At 44.7% G+C, this 23,790-nt stretch overlaps 2 protein-coding genes and 1 long non-coding RNA gene across 3 annotated transcripts; 2 read left to right on the top strand and 1 right to left on the bottom strand.

Moving 5' to 3' along the window:
- Positions 1–434: 434 nt before the first annotated feature.
- PIERCE1 (piercer of microtubule wall 1) lies at positions 435–3,677 on the bottom strand. Its single transcript, XM_081847275.1, has 3 exons — positions 3,389–3,677; positions 2,682–2,760; positions 435–964 (listed from the first exon to the last, which is right to left on the bottom strand). Exons 1-3 carry the CDS (start codon positions 3,532–3,534, stop codon positions 776–778), a joined length of 414 nt encoding a protein of 137 aa, XP_081703401.1. The 5' UTR covers positions 3,535–3,677; the 3' UTR covers positions 435–775.
- Positions 3,678–5,047: 1,370 nt separating this feature from the next.
- MRPS2 (mitochondrial ribosomal protein S2) lies at positions 5,048–9,540 on the top strand. The gene is made up of 4 exons (XM_081848389.1): positions 5,048–5,186; positions 6,353–6,457; positions 7,036–7,165; positions 8,165–9,540. The coding sequence occupies exons 1-4, from the start codon at positions 5,147–5,149 to the stop codon at positions 8,700–8,702; spliced, it is 813 nt and encodes a 270-aa protein (XP_081704515.1). The 5' UTR covers positions 5,048–5,146; the 3' UTR covers positions 8,703–9,540.
- Positions 9,541–13,245: 3,705 nt separating this feature from the next.
- Positions 13,246–23,382, top strand: LOC309334210. Its single transcript, XR_014152944.1, has 3 exons — positions 13,246–13,955; positions 20,736–20,969; positions 21,569–23,382. It is a non-coding gene; the product is annotated as an uncharacterized lncRNA (long non-coding RNA).
- Positions 23,383–23,790: the final 408 nt, after the last annotated feature.

Genomic DNA, 23,790 nt, shown 5'->3' with positions numbered 1-23,790 from the left:
CCTGGCTGGTATCAATAGCCAAGGTGTTCCAGAGTGTAGGTGCTGCCATACTAAAAGATGGATTTCTTACAAATGGGGAATGAGTATTATGTGGCACCTGTAACAGTGCCAGTTTCACAGGTTGATGCGGTCGTGTGAGCATTTATGGAGTAAGGTAATCTCACAGGTAAACTTATTCCAAGTTTCTGGATTTCATTGTTCTGAATCAAATAGGAACGTAAGTGGCCATATTCCAGCTCTGACTGTTGGCCTACCTAGCTCAGTATTGTCTACAATGACTGGTCTTCCCACAGTTTCCAAAGCCTTTCCAGGGTTTCAGGCAGAGCATTCCCAGCCCTAGCTGAAGATTCCAGCAGGGATTGAACCCGGGACCTTCAACATGTTCCACCAATGAGCTACAGCCCTTCCACAATTGTGAAGGCAGACAATACATGCAGATTGCTGCAGATTCCCAACATTTTAATGATGGACACAATACTATTGTTACATGGTAACCTTAATTAAACCTAACAATGATATTCTCTGCAAGCTCTTTGCCATGGATGCAATCCAAAGCCATTTAACCCCACTTGTTGAAGCCTTCAAGAGTTTTCTAGATAGAGAGGAGCATGTAAGCAGAAATTGTTCACTGAAACTAGGGATGGGAGCCACAGGAAAAAAGTTGTTTTTTCAGGAGCTTCAAAATAGTCAGTTTCCATAATCATTCCTTGGTGTCGTTCCTTAGGATGAAGGAGTGAAAGCTTAAATGGGCAGCAACTTGGCTTCCAGGTGTCCCCTACTCGCAAAAGGATGGCCCCCCAGTCCTGTAACTGGGGTGGAAATTCAGTGTGTCAAAGCAGGTGATGAAGTTTTCTGCGCCAGTCACATAGCTCTTCTCTGTGTTGGTGTTGATCCCGGTATTCCGGTATGGGCCAAACTTCACAAGGTGGTTTGAGAAGGCATGTGGGGAAACATGGAAGCTGGTCTGTTGGGAAGAAAGTGGGATATGAATGATTATCTGGAACCCTGAGTAGCTCAGACCACAGGCAACCCCCTCTAGGCAAACAAAATGAAAGTTTTGTTTAGGAACCTGTGCACTAAGGACACTGACTCCTGCCTAGAAGGCAGGGAGGTCACCCTGCAGTCTATATAAGAACATAAGGAGACCCTGCTGGATCAGAACAAAGGGGGGCCACCCAGTCCAGTTTCCCGTTCTCACAGTGTCCTACCAGAGGCACACTATGGGAAACTCACATGCAGAATTCCTAGTGGAAAAGTCTTCTGCCAGTTGGCAATTCCCAGCAATTTATTCAGAGGCATACTGACTCCAGCACTAGAATTAGCACGTAGGACCTAAGGATCTAAAAAAGAGCTCTGCTTGATTAGGCCAAAGGCATATCTAGTCCAGCATCCTGTCATCACAGTGGCCATGCAGATGTCCACTATCAGAAGTTCCCAAGCAGGACCAGAGCACATGAGCAGCACTCCCATCCTGCGGTTTTTCCAGCAACAGACATTCAGAAGCATTATTGCCTCTTAGCTTATGGAGGCAGAGCGTAGCCACCTTGGCTAGTAGCCATCAATAGAGGGCTTCATGCACACTCAGTTGTCCATGTCCCTAAATTTGCCCATGTCACCCAAAATTATGGCTCCCTAGAGGACTATCATAATGAGGATAACTTCTCTCAAAGAACGGGTCCTTTTCTAAGGGGCAATTTCCCTCTTTCTTGGGGACAATTAGAAGTAAAGTTCCAGCTGCATTTTGAGTGCTCTTCTCATGGAGCAACTCATGATATTTTATTCATTATTATAATATCTGTAGGCCACACTTCCATTAAAAATGCAGCAATACAAAATTGCTGGTGTTTCTGCTTATCTTCTTGTAAAAACATCAATACATACTTATTGGGGGTTTTTAAAGCCATGCTCTAAAGCAGTGTTTCCCAACCTTGGGCCTCCAGCTGTTTTTGGACTACAACTCCCATCATCCCTAGCTAGCAAGACCAGTGGTCAGGGATGATGGGAATTGTAGTTCAAAAACAGCTGGAGGCCCAAGGTTGGGAAACACTGCTCTAAAGGCCTGTCTGGATAATACCATTTTAAGGAGACATCTAAGAAAAGGAAAAAAAATGATTCCTACCAAACCTCCACTGGCAGGGAGTTACACAGGGCAGGTCCTCCCTAATAAAGGCTGAATGAACCAGTGTGGTGTAGTGGTTAGTGTGCTGGAGTAGGACCTGGGAGGCCTGGGTTCGAATCCCCACTTGTCATGAAAAGCACTGGGTGTGATCTTGAGCCAGCCTACCTCAAAAGGATGTTAGGAGGAGAAACTGGGGACATGTACAGTGCAGTGCAATGTTGTGGTTAAAGTTGTCGGACTAGGACCAGGGTTCAGTTCCCTACTCACCATGAAGCACACTGGGATGACATTGGGCCAGGCCCTGCCTATCACCCAAACCTACATTGCAGGGTTGTTGTGGAGAATGAGAAGAGGCAGAACCAAGTATGCCACCTTGAGCTCCTTGAAGAAAAAAAGCGGGATATAAATAAAATACATAACCTCCGTGATTGAGGTAGAGCATAAGAGATCAAGTGGTTCTTAAGGTGTACTTTGGTCTCATGATTTCTAGGGCTCTGGATTAACAGAAGGACCATGAACCTGTCTGTGGCACAACTTAACAAGTCAGCAAAACTGCTCATACCGGCATTTCATGCACCGTGGGGGGTTTCCCACCGTAGTCCATGTTGGTGGTCCTGAACAGTGGGTTGGGCTCTTTAAATCTGAAAGACAGGATTCCAGTTGAATGTAGGTAATCACATGTTTCCTAATACTATTAGGACAACCAATGTTAGCAGAAGAATTGGTCATATATAGGATCTTGGCAGCTCGGACAGTAATTGCAATTCAGTGGGGGTGGGGAACCCCCAAAACTGGCATTCGACACTCTGTGCCACTCACTCTGGAACAGAGCTAAAATGGAGAAAATTACATATAATTTGTGATTCCAACAGGGACTAGAACTTCCAGACACTTTTAATATGATTTGGCGTTCCTTTATGATGTAAACAGCAGAACCATCATTTTCAGGACAAGCCTGGCAAATGTGGAAGTAGTCTTTACTAGCAGTTTCGTTATTTTAACCCCTGTGCAACTGGATTTGTTATGTGCCTACTTTGTAGTTCCATTTTTCATGTTTTAATTTGCATCTGTTATAACTGTTCTCTTTGTTTTATATACATGATAAAATGATATTTAATCATATTTACCAAAATAAAAAAGCAGGCACTGAGTGGCAGCTGCTCTCCAGAGTTTGAGGCAAGGTTCTTCTCCCCCCCCCCAACCTGGTGATTCCTTGAGGGGAGGGCACATCTGTTTGAAAAGCAGGTGTCCACCATCCATCCCTCTCACCTGTAGCCCCTGAACCATCCAGGGTTGTTGAATCTGCGAGGCAAGGTTGGCTCCACTCTGTAGTAATCAGAGGTCCTCTGCCCCACCTCTCCATCCTTTTTCTCAAGGGAGACTGTTGCGTCTGGGCAGTGCTGTTCCTGGGACATTGCAGAGAGTAGGGGCGGGGGGGGGGTTGTAACTCCCTTTCTGAAAGCCAGCAGTGAGGGTGGGGGAGTGGAAGGAAAGAACCCAGACCTCAAAGATGGTGGTTGGTTCTTGTGTAGAAACAAAGCCACTGGGTTGCTAGGAGACCGTACCAAGCAGGAACAGCTCTTAAAGGGACCAGCGTCTGATTTGGAAACCTTTCCAAGAATATCGGTATGGATTTGACACCCAGTAATACTAGGCAGTGTTGTGTGGTAGTTAGACCAAGGCTCAAATCCCCACTCAGCCAGGAAGCTCATTCAGTGACCTTGGGCCTGTCACTGACTCTTAGCCCAATCTACCTCACAGGGCTGTTGTACACCACCTTGAGCTCCTTGGAGGAAAGATGGGCTGTAAATCAAATACATAATACATAGGACAGAGCCACGAAGTCCCACCCACCTACACCTCTGGATTGATAGTGGGTCAAACCACTGGTTCATCTAGCTCAATATTGCAGACACTGACTGGCAGCAGCTCTCCAAGGTTTCAGATGGGACATTCTTAGCCCTATCTTGAGATGCCAGTGGGGATTGAAGCTGGGACCTTCTGAATGCAAAGCAGGTACTCAACCACTGAGCTATAGTCCTCCCCCTGAAAAAAGCTATAGTCCTCCTGTTCTAATGCAGGCTTTTTTCAGGGCTACTAGCCCTGAAAAAAGCCTGCATTAGAACAGGAGCATGGGTCCATATAGCTGGGTGCTGTCTACACTGAGTGGCAGCAGCTTCTCAGGGCTTCAGACATAAGGCATCCCCCAACCCTACCTGGAAATGTTTCGGTGGGCATTGAACCTGAGACCTTCTGCATGCAAAGCAGATGCTCAACCACTGAAATATGGCTTTTTCCCTTGAAAATGAAGTAAGATTCTAGTCCTCATGGTTCTGAATAAAAGGCTGAATTAAATAAGAGCATGGGAAGCTGCATTAAACCAATCAGGACATTTGTCCATCTAGATTAGTATTGTCAGCACTGACTGACAGAGACTTTCCTGGTGGTGGTGGTTTGAATTTATATACCGCCATATACCTGGTTCCTGCTGATCTTTTCGTGGGGCAGGGTTGAATTGGATCTGCTTAATAATATATATATTAAATTTGGGGAAGAGTCCTAGTTTGGTGGTAGATAATCTGCTCTGCAGTCAGGTTCAGTCCCCAATGGCATCTCCAGGTAGCGCTGGAAGAACCTTTCTCGCTGAAACCCAGGGGAGCAGCTGTCAGTCAGTTGTCAACACAAAACAAGATGGAGCAAAGTCTTGACTGAGTATAAGGCAGCTTGCCCTGTTTCTATCAATAAGATGTATTATTTGATGACCCTTTCAGCTTGTTTTGAATGCTTGTTTTTGTAAGTTAGGTCTCTGAGCCAGGCGTGACCAAAAAAAAGGGCCTTGGAGATCCGCATTCACCGCGCACGATTCACTTCGTTCTGTAAAGCTGCATTGGCGGGGAGGGAATTGCGTTTGAGTCCGCTTTGCGCTTTTGCAACAGCAGGTGGAGCTGCTACGCGCAGGGACAGTCGGCCTCTCTCTCCCTCCCTCCCTCCGACCTTCCTTCCTTCCTTCCTGCGGCCAGGAGAGGCATGATGGCGGCGCCCAGGCTCCTCCGAGGAGCAGCGGCAGGTAAGAAAAAGGAAGGGCGAACGCGGCGGGCAAAGGTCCCCCCCCCCCGCTGGGCGCCCCGCGCAAAGCAGTTTTTACGCCTGCAACGCAGGAGGAGGAGGAGGTGCAAAATAGCCTGCCTCCAAGCGCGATTCAGAACCCAAGCCCCGCGTGTACGGGAAGGGAAAAAAGCACGTTGTATATGCTCCAGAACTGCTGGATCGGGGTTAGGGGGTTCTCATACTCTTCTGTAGGGAAGGAAATTGGAGATGGGGCTACAAACCATAATGCAGACTTGAGGACTTAAGAAGTGCCTGGCTGCTGGATCAGGCCAAGGGGCCCCCATCTAGTGCAGCATCCTGTTCAGGCAGTGGCCAAACTTCCCTAAAAACCTAGGGATCTAGATAGAGGACACCTGCCTTGCCAGTAGTATGTGTGAAAAGGATCTTGGAGACTTATAAGACTACAAGCTGAACATGAGTCAACAGTGTGATGCAGCAGCAAAAAGCACTAATGCTATTCTAGGCTGCATCAACAAAAGTATAGTGTGCCGACCGTAGAAAGCAATAGTCCTGCCTTGGTCAGACCACAGTTGGTGTACAGTGTCCAGTTCTGGGCAATACCACTTAAGAAGGATATTGACAGTGTGCACAGAGGAGGGTGACCAAGATGGTGAAAGGTCTGGAAACCAAGCCTTATGGTGAACAGTTGAGGGAATTGGGTATATTTAGCCTGGAAAAGAGGAGACCGAGAGGACATATGATAGCCATCTTCAGTTATCTAAAGGGCTGTCACATGGAAGGTGGAGCAAGCTTGTTTTCTCTTGCTCCAGAGGCTGGGAATCAATGGATACAAGTTTAGAAGAAAGGCTAAGCATCAGGAAGAGCATTATGACTGTAAGAACTGTTCAACAGTGGAACAGGCTCCCTCAAGAGGTGGTGGGTTCCCCTTTGGAGGTTTTTAAGCAGAGGTTGGATGACCATCTGTCATGTATATTTTAGTTGAGATTCCTTCATAAAATCTGTGCTGCACCAAGAAGTACTTTTATCTGTCCTGAATCTTCCAACAGACTTAGTTACCATGCCCGTCTACTTCAGAAGTTTGTTGTGACTTACCTTCTACAAAATTGTGGTGTCCCCCCACCCTCACCCCCACCCTGGTTTCTCTCTACTCTCTGTCTGGATCAGTCCTCCCCAGACTTTGCAGCTTGGGTGCTTGGACCAAGACTCCTCCCACCCTTCAGAGGCTTTATACGACTCTTCCAGCAACAAGTCCAGAAGAAGCTCCCACTGGTGAGCATCGCTGGGGAAAGAGGAAGGTGGGATTGCTGCTGATGGGAGTGCTGGATTCGGCCCTGGGATTCAAAGCCACTCCAGTCACAAGTTGTGGCTGGATTGGGGCGGGAGAGGGATCCTAGGCCATTTCAATCCTCTCTTCCATTCAGAAAGGGGTGGGGAGGGGGAGGTGTTGACAAAAGGAAAATGGGGTGAGTGACCCTATGAGAACTGGTCCTGCTGAATCAGGCCCAAGGGGGCCCGTCTTGCCCGGCATCTCTGTGGCCAACCAGATGCCCCAACAGGAAGCCCATGGGCAGGACCCAAGCACAAGAGCCCTCTCCCCTGCTGTGGTTTCCAGCAACTGGGATACAGAAGCAGCATAGCCATAATGGTTAGTAGCCATTTCTATGATTTTCAAAGCCACTGAAAGCGTAGCCTTAAAGGGTTGTGGGGTGAATAGCTGGCAAATCAAGAGAAGCTGTGATGTTTTTGTTCAAGGTTTTGATGCAGTTCCCAGTGATTTCCTCTGCTCCTGTGCTATGTCATTTGGCAACTGAGTTTGAGCCAATTAGCCACTTTCCCCCCTCTTTCAGTCAATTATGACAGGCTCCTAGGGGAGCCCCTGAAAAACCCTGATTTCTTCAACGTGCAAGAGCTCTTCTCCCTAAGGGACCTCTTTGATGCCAGAGTCCACCTGGGCCACAAGAAGGGTTGCCGTCACAGGTCAGTGATTCTACCAGTTTTCTTGTAAACAGTGGTTTAATAGCATGTCAGACCCATGATCCATAGTTATGGCTTGTCTCCTAAAAATAAAATAAGATTCTAGTCCTCGTGGTTCTGAAGAAAGGGCTGAATCAAACAGAAGCAAAGGTCCATCTGGCTTAGTCAGTGTACTGTCAACACTGTACACTGCCTACACTGACTGGCAGCAGCTCTCCAGGGTTTCAGACAGGGGACATTCTTGGCTGAGAAGTGGCCCTTCCCCTAATAAGAAAATAAAACTCTAGTCCTCATCATTCTGGAGAAAAGGTTGGATGAAATAGGGATATAAGAACTGCCTTGTACTGAGACAAGCCAGTTGCCCATCTAGCTCAATATTGTTTACACTATCTGGCAGCTGTGACTTGCCAGGTTTTCAGACGGAACATTCCCTTCCCTACCCAAAGATGCCATTGGAGACTGAACCTGGGGCCTCCTGCATGCAAAGCAGATGCCATGGCATTGAGCCATGGTCTTCTTCTTAGGCACTAAATAAGATTCTTATCATTCTCAATAAAAGACTGAGTTAATGGATTGCAGCCTGTGGCAGTTTTTCTCATCCTAGAACCACCGAAATGAATGGGGTCAAGCAGCTCCTCCACATTTCATCCTCACGAGAACCCTGTGAGGTAGGTTAGGCTGAGAGTGAGTGACTGGCCCAAGATCACCTGATGGCCGAGTGCGGGGGGGGGGGCGGCCCTTGTCCTACACTCTAACCACTACACCACACTGGTTCTCATGCATTAAGACACCCTGCAGGTTGACTGGTCCCAAGTTGTGAAGGGCTTTATGTTCTAGTAGGTAGGTAGGTAGGTAGGTAGGTAGGTAGGTAGGTACGTAGGTAGGTAGGTAGGTAGGTAGGTACACATACACGAGAGAGAGATATTTTGAGATGTGTCATGGCTTTATGAAGACAAAAACCAATCCCCACCACTGCTCATGTTTGGCCTCTGTCTCCTGCAGATTCATGGAGCCATACATTTTTGGGTGCCGCCTCGATCAGGACATCATCAACCTGGAGCAGACGATGGTACACCTCCAGCAGGCTCTCAACTTCATGGCTCACGTTGCCTACCGCAAAGGCATAATCCTCTTCATCAGCCGGAACCGTCAGTTTTCCCACCGGATAGAGGCCACCGCCAAGGAATGCGGCGAATATGCTCACACTCGCTACTGGCAGGGCGGCCTGATGACCAATGCCGATGTCCAGTATGGGCTGGGTGTCCGCCTGCCTGACCTCATCATCCTCACCAACACCCTCACCAACGTCTTCGAGCCCCACATGGCCATCCGGGACGCAGCTAAGATGAACATCCCCACGGTGGGTGTGGTAGACACAAACTGCAACCCAACCCTCATCACCTACCCCATTCCGGGTAATGACGACACCCCCTCAGCTGTCGAGCTCTACCTCCGGCTCTTCAAGATGACCATCATGAGAGCGAAGGACAAGCGGAGGCAGATGGAGGTCTTGTGCAGAGGGCAGGACAAGCCTTGCTAAGGTGGCCGGAGCGGCTTGGTGGGAAACCATCCCCCCCCCCACTCCTGAAAAATTCACTAGCTGGTCCCAGGTGCAAAATCTGTCAGACTGTCTTGGCTACAGGCAACTGAGCCACATTCACAGCATGTGTTTAAAACACCATGGTACCATTTTAGAGCCATGGTTTCTCAAAAGAATCCTAGGAACTGTGGTTCGTTAAGACTGCTGAGAGTTGCTAGGAGGCCCCCATTCCCCTCCCAGAGCTACAATTTGCAGAGTGGTTTAACAGTCAATCCCTCTTCCCAGGGAGGTCTGGAAATTATAGCTCTGTGGGAGGGAAGAGAGGTCTTCTGTCTCTCAGCACCCTGAACAAGCTAAAGTTCCCAGGATGCTCTGAGTAAATCCATGACTGTTTGAAGTGATATCACAACACTTCAAACGTCTGGTGTGAATGTGGCCTGTGTTAGGTCCTGTCCGTACATTTCAAAGCATTCTTAACACCACTTCAAACAGCTGCAACTTCCCCCAAAGAATCCTGAGAACTGTAGTGTGTTCAGGTCGCTGCGAGTTAGAAGGAGACCCCTCCTAGAACTATAATTCTCAAGCTTTCCCTGTGAACAAGGATTTATTGTTAAATCACTCTGGGAATTGTAGTTCTGAATAGGGTGGAGGGTGTCTCCTAACAGCTCTCAGCACCCTTAACACACTATAGCTTCCAGGATTCTTTTGGGGGAAGCCATGAATGTTCAGAGTGGTAAGAGATTGCTTTAATTGTGTGTTTTAAGCGTGGCCTCAGGTTGTGATTCAAAGCATGCTTGCAAGAAAGCAAACGGATGCATACCATGTATAACTCTGAGGTTATCTGGGGCCATGCAGGTGCTTCTGAACTACAACTCCCATCATCTCTGACCACTGGTCACTCTGGCTGGGGCTGCTGCAAGCTAGAGTCCAGCAACATCTGGAGGGCCACAGATTTCCCCAGACACAGCCCAGACTGTCCCAAAGTATGGGTAGAGAGCAGTGGTAGACTGGGCCAAATGCCTTTGCTTCTGCATTGGAAGTTGTTTCTCTCTGGCACCCTTTTTTCAACTTCATGTATGTTTTCCCTTATAAAAAATAAAGATATGTTTGCAAACAGAAGCATTTATGTATTGAATTAACAACATAAAAAGAGCCCTGCTGCTGAATCCAAAGAGGCCCATCTAGTCCAGCATCCTGTTCTCCCAGCTGCCACTTAGATGCATATTATGGGGAGCCCCCAAGCAGGATCCAAGCCCAAGAGCAGCCTCTCCCTTCCTGCAGTTTCTAGTGACTGATATTCAGAAGCATCACTGCCTCCGACCATGGAGGCCAAAGGATGGCTACCATGGCTAGTAGCCACTAACAGCCATTTTCTCCCTGAATTTGTCCAGTCCTGTTTTAAAGCTATCCAAGTTGGTTATCAATGCCTCCTGTGAGAGCAAGCTCCACAGTTTTAACTGGAATAATTAATCTAATTAGTTTGTGTGGGGGGTTTTTAAATACCCTGTCCTTTCTCAAGGCAGCGTTGAACTTAGCAAGCAGGGAAGATGTGCCAGTCTTGTTTCCAACATTGTGTATTACCTGGAGTTCCTTCTCTCATTTTATACCTGCTGACCAGAAGCCTGTGCTCCTCTTTCTGTTTTCCGACTCTGCCTTCTGTTTATCTACTCCAGCGTCAAATGGCTCTTAGCACCAGAAAGTTACTCCTAAGGTTTAGTTGGTTGGAATCTCCATTCTTGCAATTTGGATCAGTTTGTTCAGGCCCTTCCCTCTGGAGCAGCAGAAAATAGGCTTGCTCTGTCTTCCAGGTGGGAGTCATTTAGGTATTGTTACAGTATTCCATGCGCTCTGGTTTCCGTCACAGTGTTCTGTTGTGCCAGAAGCGGTTTAGTCATGCTGGCCACATGACCCAGAAAGCTGTCTGTGGACAAATGCCAGCCCCCTTGGCCTGAAAGCGAGATGAGCGCCACAACCCCATAATCGCCTTTGACTGGACTTAACCGTCCAGGGGTCCTTTGCCTTTTTACCTGTTACAGTAGGTGTCTGAACCCACCTGCATGTCCAAGCACTCATGTGTGTTCATACACACTGCCAAGAGGTTTAGGATCCTGTCAGGACATGCACTTGTTATGAATATGTGTTTACCTTTAACCTTATGCCAGAAATTAAGCTTTCACACTAAAGGAATAAAAAGCTTGGTTTGTTATAATGAAATAAAAGTGACAGAATGTATATAAATGCTGCTTCAGACGGCTAAATATACAATTTGTGAGGCAACATCTCACAATAAATACATACACACCTTGATCTAAAGAGTAACAGAAATACCTATTTTCAAAAAACCTGTAGAAAAGTGAGCTTGGCAATTTTGCCACTGAAACCCACACTAAATAGCAAAGCAGAAATGGAAAACGAACACTGTACCTGTTCTTAAACACGTGTATGCTGATCCTTGAGAGCCTTGCATAAGTAATGTTGAAGCTAGCAAACTGACAACTGGGAATTGGGGGTTTAAAATACAATGGTACCTCGAGTTAAGTACTTAATTCGTTACGGAGGTCCGTTCTTAACCTGAAACTGTTCTTAACCTGAAGCACCACTTTAGCTAATGGGGCTTCCTGCTGCTGCCGCACCGCCGGAGCACGATTTCTGTTCTCATCCTGAAGCAAAGTTCTTAACCCGAGGTACTATTTCTGGGTTAGCGGAGTCTATAACCTGAAGCGTATGTAACCTGAAGCGTATGTAACCCAAGGTACCACTGTAATATTGAACTAATGCCTCCTAGTAGGGAAGTGAGGGGCTTTGAAATGAACAGTTCCTGCCCATTTCTCACCTTTGTCCATCCTGGTGAAAAAATGGCTAAAACTGGTCATCCAGTTTGCTTCCCACTCTGATGTTTTGCTTAACAAAAGGATGAAAGGCTGTGATAGTGCGCCATTAACTGTACCTGGCCATCTCTTCATCTGCTCTCTGCCTTATCTCTTTCCTGCTGGTGAAAGTGCTTATAAGGGATATACACACACGTAAAAATAATAGTGCAGCACTTTTGAGTTCAGTGGGGCTTACCCTCAGGTAACTGTCCATGCAGGATAGCAAGAAATGGCAAAACTTACCGGAAGAATAAGAAATCAAGATAACAAACTTTTTATAAAAGAATGGAAATTGAATATTTACAGATAAATTACAGATAAGATCATTGGCAGGATAAGGTAACAGATAAGATCATTGGCAGGATTATTGTAATAACCTGCAGTTTTATAAGAGTATATATTTAAAGCAGATGAATAAATGAGCAAATTAAGTTAATTTGGATATGCAGAGGATATTAAAAATAAATTTAAGGAACCGCAGAAAGAGGGGGAAGGAAGTCAAGCTTTTAAATGTTAAAATGATTGCAAAATTAGTGAAATGTAAAAACTAGTGAAATGTATAAACTTGAAAAGTGTAAATAAAATTTGTAAAATTTGGAGGGTGGGGAGAACAGTCTTTCACGCTCAGCCAGATTTTTCCCACCTGATAACTTGGAGGCTGAAAAGGTCTGGTTCATCCTACTAGGCTTTTCAGGGCTGGCCCTTGATGCCTTGCTGGATTCTACAATGGCATCAACCAGTCGTATTTGCAGCATGTCCTGGAAGCCTTACCTGTCTCCTTGTTCACAGTTTGGGGTGTATCCTCTCCCTCGCAACATTCACGGTTTTCCTCAGTTTCTTCAGGAAGGGATAAATAAGGAACTTAATGTCAGCACCCTCAAAAAAACAAGTGGCCTCTCTGAGCAGTGTTTTTAATTGTCTGGGTAGAGATCCACTGAATTCCTATCCTACGTATAAACTTTTGTTTGAGGGAGTTGTGTTGTCCTGCTCCCCTGTCATACATAGATTCACTCCTTGGAATTAAAATTGGGCTCTCGCAGCTCTCAGTGGTCCCCATTTTGATCCACAACTCAGCGCTCTTCATCAGGATAAAGTTGTGCTATCCCCACACCTTTTCTCATGCCTAAAGTTCATTCAGATGTAAGATGCATAACTGGTAAGCTGAGCAGAGCTGATTGTGCATCAAAAACCAGCCACACAAATACAATCACAAATAACACGCCTTAAGTTAATTATATGTTCCAAAGTTACTCTCACTGGTTGCTCAAAGGTGATTCTTCCTTGCCAGAGGTGACCTGATTAAAACGCCTTTCCTGGTTTCTCTTTGCAGGATGGGAAATAACAACATAGGTCAGCATTCCAGGGTAATAAGCTCACGTTCCCTGAACTGTGGTGAGAGAATCTCCTGAGACACCCATGCCCCAACAGGCGTTGCAGCTGTGGCTGATGTGCCACAGTTGTGTCAGTAGGTGGCAGAAAGGAACAGACTATGTATATGCTCAGTGTTCTGCAACCCGTGAGTATTCAGAATGATTAGTAGCCTGACAGGTGTCCCCAACTTCCTCAAATGTGATGTTAAGGTTCCTGCAAAAATCATGTTCTGTCTGTCCAAAATTGAGGGGTCTTAGCAAGTTTCTAGTCTTCATGGTTCTGAATAAAGGGCTGAATTAAATAGGAACACAGTAAACTGCATTCTACTGAGTCAGCCCTTTGCAGTCCACCTAACTCAGTAAAGTCTGCTGTGATTGGCAGGGGCTGTCCAGAGTTTCAGGCAGGGAGTCTTTCACAGCCTTTCCTGGAGTGGTCAGGGATTGAACCTGAGACAGACATCTGCACACAAAGGAGATGATCCACCACTGAGCTCCAGGCAGTGCCTCCCACAATTTCCCCACCCAGTAGAGCAACTTTCAAAGCCTGACAAAGTTGCAAGTTCACCTCTCTTCACGCTTGTAAAATGCATGTTGCTGGGTTTAACCTGGGAAGTTTCTGGGTTAGTGAGGAGAAAATAGTGTTTTTATAAACTGTGTTCCAGTAGATAAGATGAGCAGACAACAAGGACCTTTTATAATGTAAGGCTACAGATCTAGCTTGCTTTCACCCAGGCACCAGAGTTGTTAAAACTCTGGGGATATTTGAGCTTCATTCTGTATAACTACAAACTAAAGCAGGAATATCTGGCTTGCTCCAGGTCAAATAAATAACCACATATGATTTGGAATGGGGATGCAGATTTCTTGTGCTTAATGCAGCACAAGCCTTCAGCGGTCTTCAATTTCAGCATATAATTTCAGGGTCTATGGATTAGTTTGTTTAATACCCTATTTTCTTCCGTTCAAAGGAGAGTTGCTGCTGGATTTCTGCAGCAGATATTTTAATGCACAAGGTAAGCCTGGCAACAGGTTCTCCAGACACAGATTGAAAAACTTTGCTGCCAAGCAGCAGCTTTGTAGAAAATACCAGGGTTTGTTTTTGGGTTTTAGGGTGTGTGTTTTTTTATAGTGACCCAGATACATGCAGAGTGGAAGCAGCAAGGTACACTTGCCCCAGGCCTTGGAGGGCTAAGTTGGCTGAGGGCATCACTGTGAGATTTACAGGCTCCTTATCTGGAGCCTAAAGCAGCGTAGTCCACACAGCGGAAGGATGAGCAGTATGTGCCACATACATAACTTTATTTACACTTCAATGCTGAGAGAATACAAATGTGCATCTTGCCTCTGCGAGAGCAGAGAAGCAACTCCTCGGAAACAAAGAACACCGAGAGAACCAGTGAAAAACAGGAAACCAGTGAACGTCACATCCAGTCTCCCATTCCCGCGGGAACCCAACAGTACTCTGACTGTGGAATGCAAAACAATGTCCCGTGACAAGCATTTCGCTGCACAGTGAAGGAAAACAGAAACCAACATCCTCCCCCTTTCTGTGAACATCACTGGGCAGCGTGTTCGTACAGTATCAGTACAAACCCAACTTCTGCACATAGGTACAGTGTTGATCCCTTGATACAATCTTGGACAATACATCAGCAGGAATTTCATTACCTGGCATATAGGACACCGTTACGAGTCCCTTCTGAATACGTTCCCTAGCATGTTGCAACTTCAATTGCAAGTGCTTCGTGCTTTGCTTACAACCTTCAGAATTCAGCAAAGCCAAACATGCTTTGTTGTCCTGGTAAACCTGGATTGGACATTTGACAGGAATTTTCATGTCTTTGCACAATTGTAACAACCATTCACAATCCTTAAGTGAATAAGACAGTGCATTCAGTTCAGCTTCACAAGTACTTAAGCTAACTGTTGTTTGCTTCTTGCATGACCAGTCAAATAGACCCTGATTGTACATGTAGCAAACTCCAGACGTGCTTTTCCTGTCTGTAGTGTCACTTCCAAAACTTGCATCTGCAAATATCTCAAGACCACCAGACTTCTGATTATTAAATCTCAGTCTGTAATGCATAGTGCCTTTCAAATAGCGCGCTATGCGTTTCAGAGCTTTCCAATCCTTAACAGTAGGATTGTTGACTTGTCTGCTTAGCAAATTACAGCTAACAGCAATGTCAGGTCTTGAACATCTGGCAATGAAGTTTAGTTTGCCTAGCACACTTCTGTACAGTGTAGTGTCAGAAAATGCTTCTTCAGTGTCATCTACCTGATAACCTGTTGTCATCGGTGTGTCTACAGGGTTAGCATCCATCAGGTTTAGTTTGCTTAACACATCAGCAATTTTCCGTGACTGGTGTACTAGAATGTTACCATCTTGATCTCTCTCTATTTCTAGAGATAGGTAGTTGTTTACCTCACCAAGATCTTTCATGTCAAAGTGCTCTTTCAGTTGAGCTAGGGCGTTATTGTACAGTGTGACATCTTTCCAAAAGAACAAAATATCATCAACATAAAACAAGCAATACAGCTTCTTTTGCCCCTCCTCTTTGACAAATACACATGGATCAGCTTTCCCTTGCTTAAAACCTAGAGAAAACAATACTTCAGTGAGTTTTGTGTGCCAACACCGTGCACTTTGTTTGAGACCATAAAGGGACTTCTTCAGAGCACAAACAAATCCCTGTTTTACCTGTACGCCATCAGGTGGAAGCATATAAAGAGATTCACCTAGAGATCCGTACAAAAATGCTGTATTCACATCGTGGTGACTAACGTGTAGATTCTCCTCTGCAGCCAGCTTGAGCATAAGCCTAATGCTCTCATACCTCACTGTGGGTGAGTAGGTCTCATGATAGTCTTCACCTGGTACCTGTGCAAAACCTCTGGCTACCAATTTGGCTTTGTGCCTGACTATCTTGCCATTTTGATCAGTCTTCGCTTTGAAGACCCATTTACTTCCAAGCAGTTTCATTCCTGGAACTACTGGAACAAGCTCCCATGTTTTGTTCCTCTCGAAGGAATCAAGCTCAGCCTTCATGGCATTTAACCATGGCTCAGCATCCTTTGAATCCAAATCCTGGATTTCTTGGAAACTTGAAAGTTCAAATACCTTCTTGGAGCTTTTAACAGCTGCTACTGCTGTCTTAGCAAATTCATTGGCAAATCTCTTTGGAGGTCTGCCTTTTGTGGCTCTTTGTGACCTGCGAATTAGCCGTAGGTCTTCAACACTCTCCTCTTCCTTTTTAGGAGAAAAGTGACCTATAGTAAACAATGGTTCCTCCAATTCTTGATCAGAGCTTTCAGAGGGTCGCATAGAGGCTTTCGCACTCTTGAAATCCTCTGAATCACCTGATTCAGTTTCAGACTCAGAATCAGAATCAGGACCTTCATCAATGGGTGTGGGTTGTTGCGGCAGCTGTGGCTGTTGCTGCTGCTTTTGCTGTTGCCTATCCTCAGTCTCATCACTGTCATCAGGATAACATTGGAAAATTCCCACATTCTCCCCCCACTTGGCATTGTACTCAACACTTCTCGTGAGCCTAATTGTCTTAGAGTCAGTCATCATTATTCTGTAAGAACCTTTCTGATAACCTAGAAAGATACCATGCAATCCACGCTTGCCTAACTTGGAGCTTTGTGGTGTGTGAACCCACATGTCAGAACCAAAAATTCTCATGTGTTTGATGTATGGCTTCTTGCCAAACATCTTCTCATAGGGGGTACAACCAATCGCTGAAGATAACCTGCGATTATAACTGTAAACAAAACACGCCAAAGATTCCACCCAATAACTCTCTGGAAGATTGGCATCATGCAGCAAGGTTTTCATACCCTGAAGCAATGTCTGATTTGCCCTCTCGCAAAGTCCATTCTGCCATGGCGAGCGAGGACTAGATAAATCGTGTTGAATTCCTTTCTCAGTCAGAAAAGCTTCAAACTGCTGAGAAGTGAATTCCCCCCCGCGATCAGTGAAAAGAGTCTTTATCTTCTTACCATGCACATTTTCCAACCAAGCACAGAATTCCTTGAACCTTGGGAAAGCCTCTGATTTCTGCTCGAGATTGTACACATAAATATACCTGGAAAATGCATCAATGAGAACCATGAAGTACCTGTTTCCACCCAAAGAGGGCGATAGTGGACCAACCAAATCAGCATGAACAACCTGGTATGGTTCTGTAGCTTGCCTACTAGACACCTTACCTTTTGCAGCAATTTTCACCTTGTTTGCTGCGCATGCCTTGCACTTCATGTGGTACCTGCAGGGTTTAATAGTCATACCTTCAACCAAGGCAGGCATTTTAGATACTGCCTCAAAATGCAAATGACCAAATTTCCTGTGAAAATCATGAATACATCCTGCATGCAAACCTTTGTTAGAACCTGCAACGCAACAAGTTTCATCCTGAACATCATCATCAAAATACAAAACAAACAAACGACCAACATATTCAGCATGCAATACATAATCGTTTTTCTTGGTGATGGTGCACTTCTTGTTCTTGAAGGAAACATCAATGTTCTGTTCATTCAGCTGCGCAACACTGAGTAGATTGTGTGTGGCATCTGGAACGTAGAGCACATTGTGTATCGACAAGTCCAAACTGTGAAGAACAACAGTTCCGTAGCCTTGACTGGGGATCGTGTGGTCATCCGCCTGGTGAATCGCACCTTCCTGCGGTGTAAAAGACACGAACAGTTGCTTATCGTTGCATAAATGTCTCGTTGCTCCTGAATCCACGACGAAGAAAGATCTAGATGTGTTCTGGACCTTTGCAACCTTTGGAGTGAAGCGTGAGACCATTGCCTTGTGCTGCGTTGTCCTGGACACTGGACCTTTGCCTTTGCCTTGGCCTTTTCCACGCGATGAGCTTTCGCTGCGCTGCTCTGTCTTGGCCCTGGGAATTCTGCATTCCCTCTTCATATGGCCTAGACGTCCACACAAGTAGCATTTCACTGCCTTCAAAGCTTTGGCGCCATCTGGTGGTTCCACTGCATTCTGGAATGACGTCTGTGAAGACTCCCCCTTACCTATGCAGCTAGCACCCCGGCGGTCTGCTTCATTCAGAATCACGGCAGTAACATGGGCTACTGTGAGCTGAGCAGTTGGCTGAACAGCAATCTGAGTGGTAATGGACTCCCAACTTGAACCCAAAGAATGTAGTATCATGAAGGAATACACAGCCTCTGGAAAGGTGAGTCTTCTCTGTTGCAGCTCATGTCTCAGATTCTGCATCTCCATCAGATGTGTACGCACATCTGCACCTTCAGCAAGTGCCATATCATGCAGCTTGGCATAGTAGAACAAAGAAGCACCAGCTTCTGTCCTCAAATGAGCCTCTCTCAAAGTGTCCCAAATTTCTCTGGCTGAGGTCTTATCACGCAACAGACAGAGCTCTTCTGGGGAGACTATCAATGTAAGAGTTCCCCTTGCTTTGGAATCCTTAGCTTGCCCATTCATCTGTAATTGGAGCTGGGGGGTCGTCTGTAATAACTGTAAACAGACCTTCTTTTCGCAGAATAGCCTCAGCATAGAGTACCCACTCTTCATAGTTTTTCTTATTGAGCTTAGGAATCCCACAAGCATCCTGAAGGGCCATCATGACTCTGGCATTAGCCTTCTGCGTCATTAAAGCAAGCTGCGTCTGTGTCTACTGCAGCTGCTCCATTCCAAAAGCAAGTTTAAAAGTACTTTCGGTTTTCAAGCCTCCCAAGCCTCTGAGCTTGTGCCTTTGCGCCTTTGCGCCTTGCCGCGGCAAACGGCTTTAAAAGTTCAAAGTCCAGCCATAAAGCCATTAATTAGGAGCTGGCAGGCTGCCCGGAGCATGAGCACATACCTCTCACCAATCATCTTGACACGCAGAGCAGATAACACCGATCCGTTCCTCTGCCGTTGCTGGTCCTTTGTTTCCTTGTTCCTTTGCCAGGAGCCATTCTTCAGCTTGATTGCGTTTTTTCTGGGCCTGGAACCAAAAATGTGAGATTTACAGGCTCCTTATCTGGAGCCTAAAGCAGCGTAGTCCACACAGCGGAAGGATGAGCAGTATGTGCCACATACATAACTTTATTTAGGCACAGGACATTGGTCATAACATTATGTTTGCTGACTGGGAAAAGTTGTGGACCACCGATATGAAGTTTACGGCATGTAATGCCTTAAGAGAAAATATTATGAAAATGATCTATAGGTTTTACATGACCCCAGTCAAGCTTGCAAAAATTTATCACCTGCCTGATACCAAATGCTGGAAATGTAAAGAAACTGAGGGAACATTCTTTCACCTTTGGTGGACATGCCCAAAGGTTAAGGCTTTCTGGGAAATGATCTATAATGAACTAAAAAAGGTATTTAAACATACCTTTCCTAAGAAACCAGAGGCCTTCCTTCTGGGCATTGTCAGCCAATTGGTGCCAAAGAAAGATAGAACACTCTTTATGTATGCAACAACCGCAGCAAGAATACTCATCGCAAAGTATTGGAAGACACAAGATTTGCCCACTCTGGAAGAATGGCAGATGCAAGTGATAGACTATATGGAATTGGCAGAAATGACTGGCAGAATCCGAGACCTGGGAGAAGAGTCGGTGGAAGAGGACTGGAAGAAGTTCAAAGAATATCTCCAAAAACATTGTAAAATGTTTGAATGTTAAAATGATGTTGGATATAAAGATAATATGGCATCAGTGACATAGTTAAAAGAAATATGCAAAAATGTTTTAAGAAAAAAGGGTAAGACCAGAGTAAAATTATGTCGAAACTAAACAAATGATATAAGGGATTAAGTTATAAAGAACATGTGATAAATGGATTTAAAAGGAAAGGAAAACCGAAGACATAATAGATTGAAATGTATAATATTGAATAAGATTGGAAAGAGGGTAAGGAATTGCTGAACTTGATTGTGTAAAGGGGAATACAGATAAGGGAGATGTGAGGAAGTCAGGAAAGAGGGTTATAAAGACAGTAAGCAAAAAACTAGATTTTTATTTTTTCTCTGTTTTTTCTTCTTCTTTCTGATTACTCTTACTTTTTTTTCGTTTTTGGATTGTGTTGTTTTTGATTGTCTTTCTCTTTTGTTTTGTCTGATTGTGATACTTGTTTTATTATGCAAAATCTTAATAAATATTTTATATATATAAAAAAAACATACATAACTTTATTTACACTTCAATGCTGAGAGAATACAAATGTGCATCTTGCCTCTGCGAGAGCAGAGAAGCAACTCCTCGGAAACAAAGAACACCAAGAGAACCAGTGAAAAACAGGAAACCAGTGAACGTCACATCCAGTCTCCCATTCCCGTGGGAACCCAACAGTACTCTGACTGTGGAATGCAAAACAATGTCCCGTGACAAGCATTTCGCTGCACAGTGAAGGAAAACAGAAACCAACAATCACTAGGGGCCTGCCAGACTTATGATGTCATGCCAAGAATGCCCTATGCCTCCCAGGCAACCGGGGACTTACTAGGCAAAACAGCCATGGGGAAAACACCACACCTGCCTGTCTGTATGCACTGCAAGGCTTTGACAGTAAAATCTGGACCTGCATTACTGTATACAGTACTAACATGTAGCATCAGATCAGATTAGCCAACAGTGCTGCAATATGTTTGTTGGAGCCATGTGTCTAGTTCATCTTGTGCCAGCAGGGCTTGGGTGAGAATGAGGCGTGTAGAGTTAGTTTTGCAAGCATGGTTGAGAAGTGCACAATACTTGTTAAATCAGTGTAGAATGTACAAGGTTTCTGAACTTCCATTTTTTCTCTATTTAAATTTTAGCTCAGCTGGAACAATAAAACAGGCACATCCATCAGGGGTGCAAAGGAGGGAAAAGAAGCAGAAAGCAGATGCTCAGAGAGTAAGTCAGTTGCTCTCGCAGAGGATTCGTGCTCATGGGCAAGACCAGTATGACCAGGACAACTTCAACGACTGCACCCAAGAACGATCCACAACAAGGGACTAATCATGAAAAGTCTACTGAACAACCAGAGCCATTTGAGAGACCTGATTCTGGTAATTATGGGTGCGTCGATGAAAGCGATTTGGGGAGATTCTCACCTGCATTCTTCAAGATATGCATCTTCTTGCAGACCGCAGTCAGACAGGAACGAAGAATACAATTATTGTTTTCAGCTATATGTCAAATAGAATTCAAAATGACTTGATTGCAGCATATGTGGAAAAGGTGGTGAGCATATTGCAAAAGGATTCGGAGATTTCTACTACTACTATAGCGTCATAGTTGATGGTATACCTGATTGCTGTCACAAGGAGAAGCATGTGTTTTAGGTTCATTTTGTGGTGAAGATCAAGGAGCAGTGAGGAGTTGTCAAGTGTTTTCTGTGCATGGAAAACTGTAGCAATAAGACTGCTGAAGCTATTGCTAGTCCAGGGCATGGACTTTTCCAGATGACATGCCTGGGCCAGATATTGTTGCAACCATGTTTTGAAGCTCATAAAGGCATTCAAGCATGAATTGTTCAGAAAGTGCCCAGAGCTTTCTTTTCTGTGTAATGCACTTAATTTTTCAGTATGCCATGATGCACAGACCAGTATCCAAATGAAGTTTTTCCAACTATGTGCGAAATACATATATTTTTTTCCACTTGCAGTCCACTACTCTGAAAAATACTGAAGCGAGTCCTCAACACATTACTGCATTCAGTGAGCGCAACTCATTGGGGTTCATGCACCAGTGCTGTGTGACCAGTGTATGAAAAGCCAGCAAATATAACTTGAAAAGATAACTTCATTCACCAAACTCTCAACTGGAGAGCCTGTTACTTCACTGAGTGACAATGTCTTGAAAAGATCTGTCTATTGATGTGTATCAGATGACACATAAGGACAGGAAAACTTCCCACAGATTTGGTCCTTCTTGAACTTGCTCCAGTGGTTAGGAACAGCAAACAGGCTTGGTTGCATATGGGTTTCAAAGCATGACCTTAAAGGCAAAACCCTCCGCAACTTAAGACGGATAGAGGAATACATCTTTTGTGTGCACTACCAATGCTGGTTCAACATCAAAATAAAATACTCTTGGGATGGAATGCCCACATCTTGTTCCAGGTGCAGTGAGTTAGGCTGCAAAAAAAGGTTATAGTGGGTGCTGTTTTGCCACCGATCCAACGCTCAGCATGGTATGCATTCAGGAAGATGGTAATTCAGACACTCTTGTGATCAGATGACAGTGAGGAGAGCTGGTGTCCGAAAGATGATTGACTTGAGGGGTGGAGATGATGACCCTCTGGGAGATCTTTCTATAAATCTCAGGAATATATCTTTCACAAATCCCGAGTGTTTTGTCCCTGTTGGAACTGATAGATGAACCAATGCAAGACTTGATTAAACTTGTTTAAGTTTCTTATTAGCTGATGTCATTACCTTGTAATTAGAAAACATTAGAAAGTAATGTTGTATGTTTAGTAGGATATGTTTTATGTAGAGAAACTAAAAATGTTATAGGATTACCAGGCACTTTCAGAAGTTAAACTTAAAATTATTTGGTTTTCTGAGAGCAGTTTATGTGCTTTTTAATGAAATGTGGATTGATCAAGCTAAATGTTGTCAAGTCACAAAAATAATAGCAGATTTTAATTCCCTAGACCCAAAAACATATTTTTAAGACCCCTCACTGAAGAAATTTGGAAAAATTAACTTTCAGTCCTTAAAATGACATGCCCTAAATTGTGGTGGGCTTCTTGCGGCGTCTTGAATTGTGATGCTTATGTAAACTGATAAAAACACACAATAAAATTACTAAAAGGGGGTAGGGTGGGGTTGCATAAGCAATCATTTTATCCCAGAAAGCCGCTGTTGCTCTGGGGGAGACCAGAGGCCACCTTCACACCATACTTTAGTATGCTATGATACCACTTTAAACAGTCATAGCTTCACCCAAAGAATCCTGGGAGCTATAGTTAAGGGTGCTGAGAGTTGTTAGAAGACCACCTGTCTCCCTCACAGACCTGCATTTCCCAGAGTGTGTGGAATAGGGGCCTCCTAATAACTCTCATACTCTTAAACTATAGTTTAAGTATGATTCTTTCGTGAAAGCCAAGACTGTTAAAAGTGGTATCCAGTGCAGTCATAAAATTCTAGGAGCCCCCAAAGAGTCCTGGGAGCTGGAGTTTGTCCAGAGTTGTTAAGACGACCCCTATTCCCTTCCCTCCCCAAGCTACAATTTCCAGGGTGGTATAGCAATCCCACAGTACTTTGGGAAATGTAGCTTTGGGAGGGGAATAGCAGACTCTCTTAACTCCCATCACGCTGAACAAACTACAGCTTCTAATTGATCGGTGATGTGGTAATGTTATATTGTATTATTTATCCAAATTGATTTTCTCTAGAGTTAAAGATCTGGCTGGGACAAACGTTGTTATGCTGAACTTGTATTTTGCACAATTTGTATACGGTGTTTGTTTGATAATGTGTAGTTTGCTATGCCTAATAAAGGATTGACTTTTTTAAAAAACCTACAGCTTCCAGAATTCATTAATGGAAGCTGTAACTATTTAAAGTAGTATCATTGCATTTTAAATGTCTGGTATGCATAGGGTCATATGCACAAGCAGACAAGAAGATCTCAGATAGCCCAGGATCTGGCTTCTCGCTGTTTTTTGTACTGGGACTCTAGCAAAATAATTCCCACCCACCCACCCACCCCCAGTGTTGTTCTGCTTGCATCAGTTGCCAGCCATCCCTTTTTGGGTTTCTCTTGCAGGATGAGGTGTTGTCACCACCCAAAGATTTGAGAGTACAGCGGTGGTGTTTATGTGTCATGTGCGGCATGTATCTGATTGTCAAAGCTCCCCAACCCCCAGGTAAAATTAAA

The sequence above is a fragment of the Podarcis erhardii genome (genome assembly GCF_964252035.2).
Source record: "Podarcis erhardii genome assembly, chromosome: Z".
Classification (NCBI taxonomy): Eukaryota; Metazoa; Chordata; class Lepidosauria; order Squamata; family Lacertidae; genus Podarcis; species Podarcis erhardii.
This window is presented reverse-complemented; position numbering and strand designations above follow the sequence as displayed.

Bases quoted from the DNA above. Each gene is read 5' to 3' on its own strand.
- PIERCE1 (XM_081847275.1), bottom strand. From the start codon at position 3,534: ATGTCCCAGGAACAGCACTGCCCAGACGCAACAGTCTCCCTTGAGAAA. The intron at 2,761-3,388 runs GTGAGAGGGATG...CCTGTCTTTCAG, and splicing joins GGATGGTTCAGGGGCTACAG to ATTTAAAGAGCCCAACCCAC. The intron at 965-2,681 runs GTATGAGCAGTT...TCTTCCCAACAG, and splicing joins CCACGGTGCATGAAATGCCG to ACCAGCTTCCATGTTTCCCC.
- MRPS2 (XM_081848389.1), top strand. From the start codon at position 5,147: ATGATGGCGGCGCCCAGGCTCCTCCGAGGAGCAGCGGCAG. The intron at 5,187-6,352 runs GTAAGAAAAAGG...TGTCTGGATCAG, and splicing joins CCTCCGAGGAGCAGCGGCAG to TCCTCCCCAGACTTTGCAGC. The intron at 7,166-8,164 runs GTCAGTGATTCT...TGTCTCCTGCAG, and splicing joins AAGAAGGGTTGCCGTCACAG to ATTCATGGAGCCATACATTT.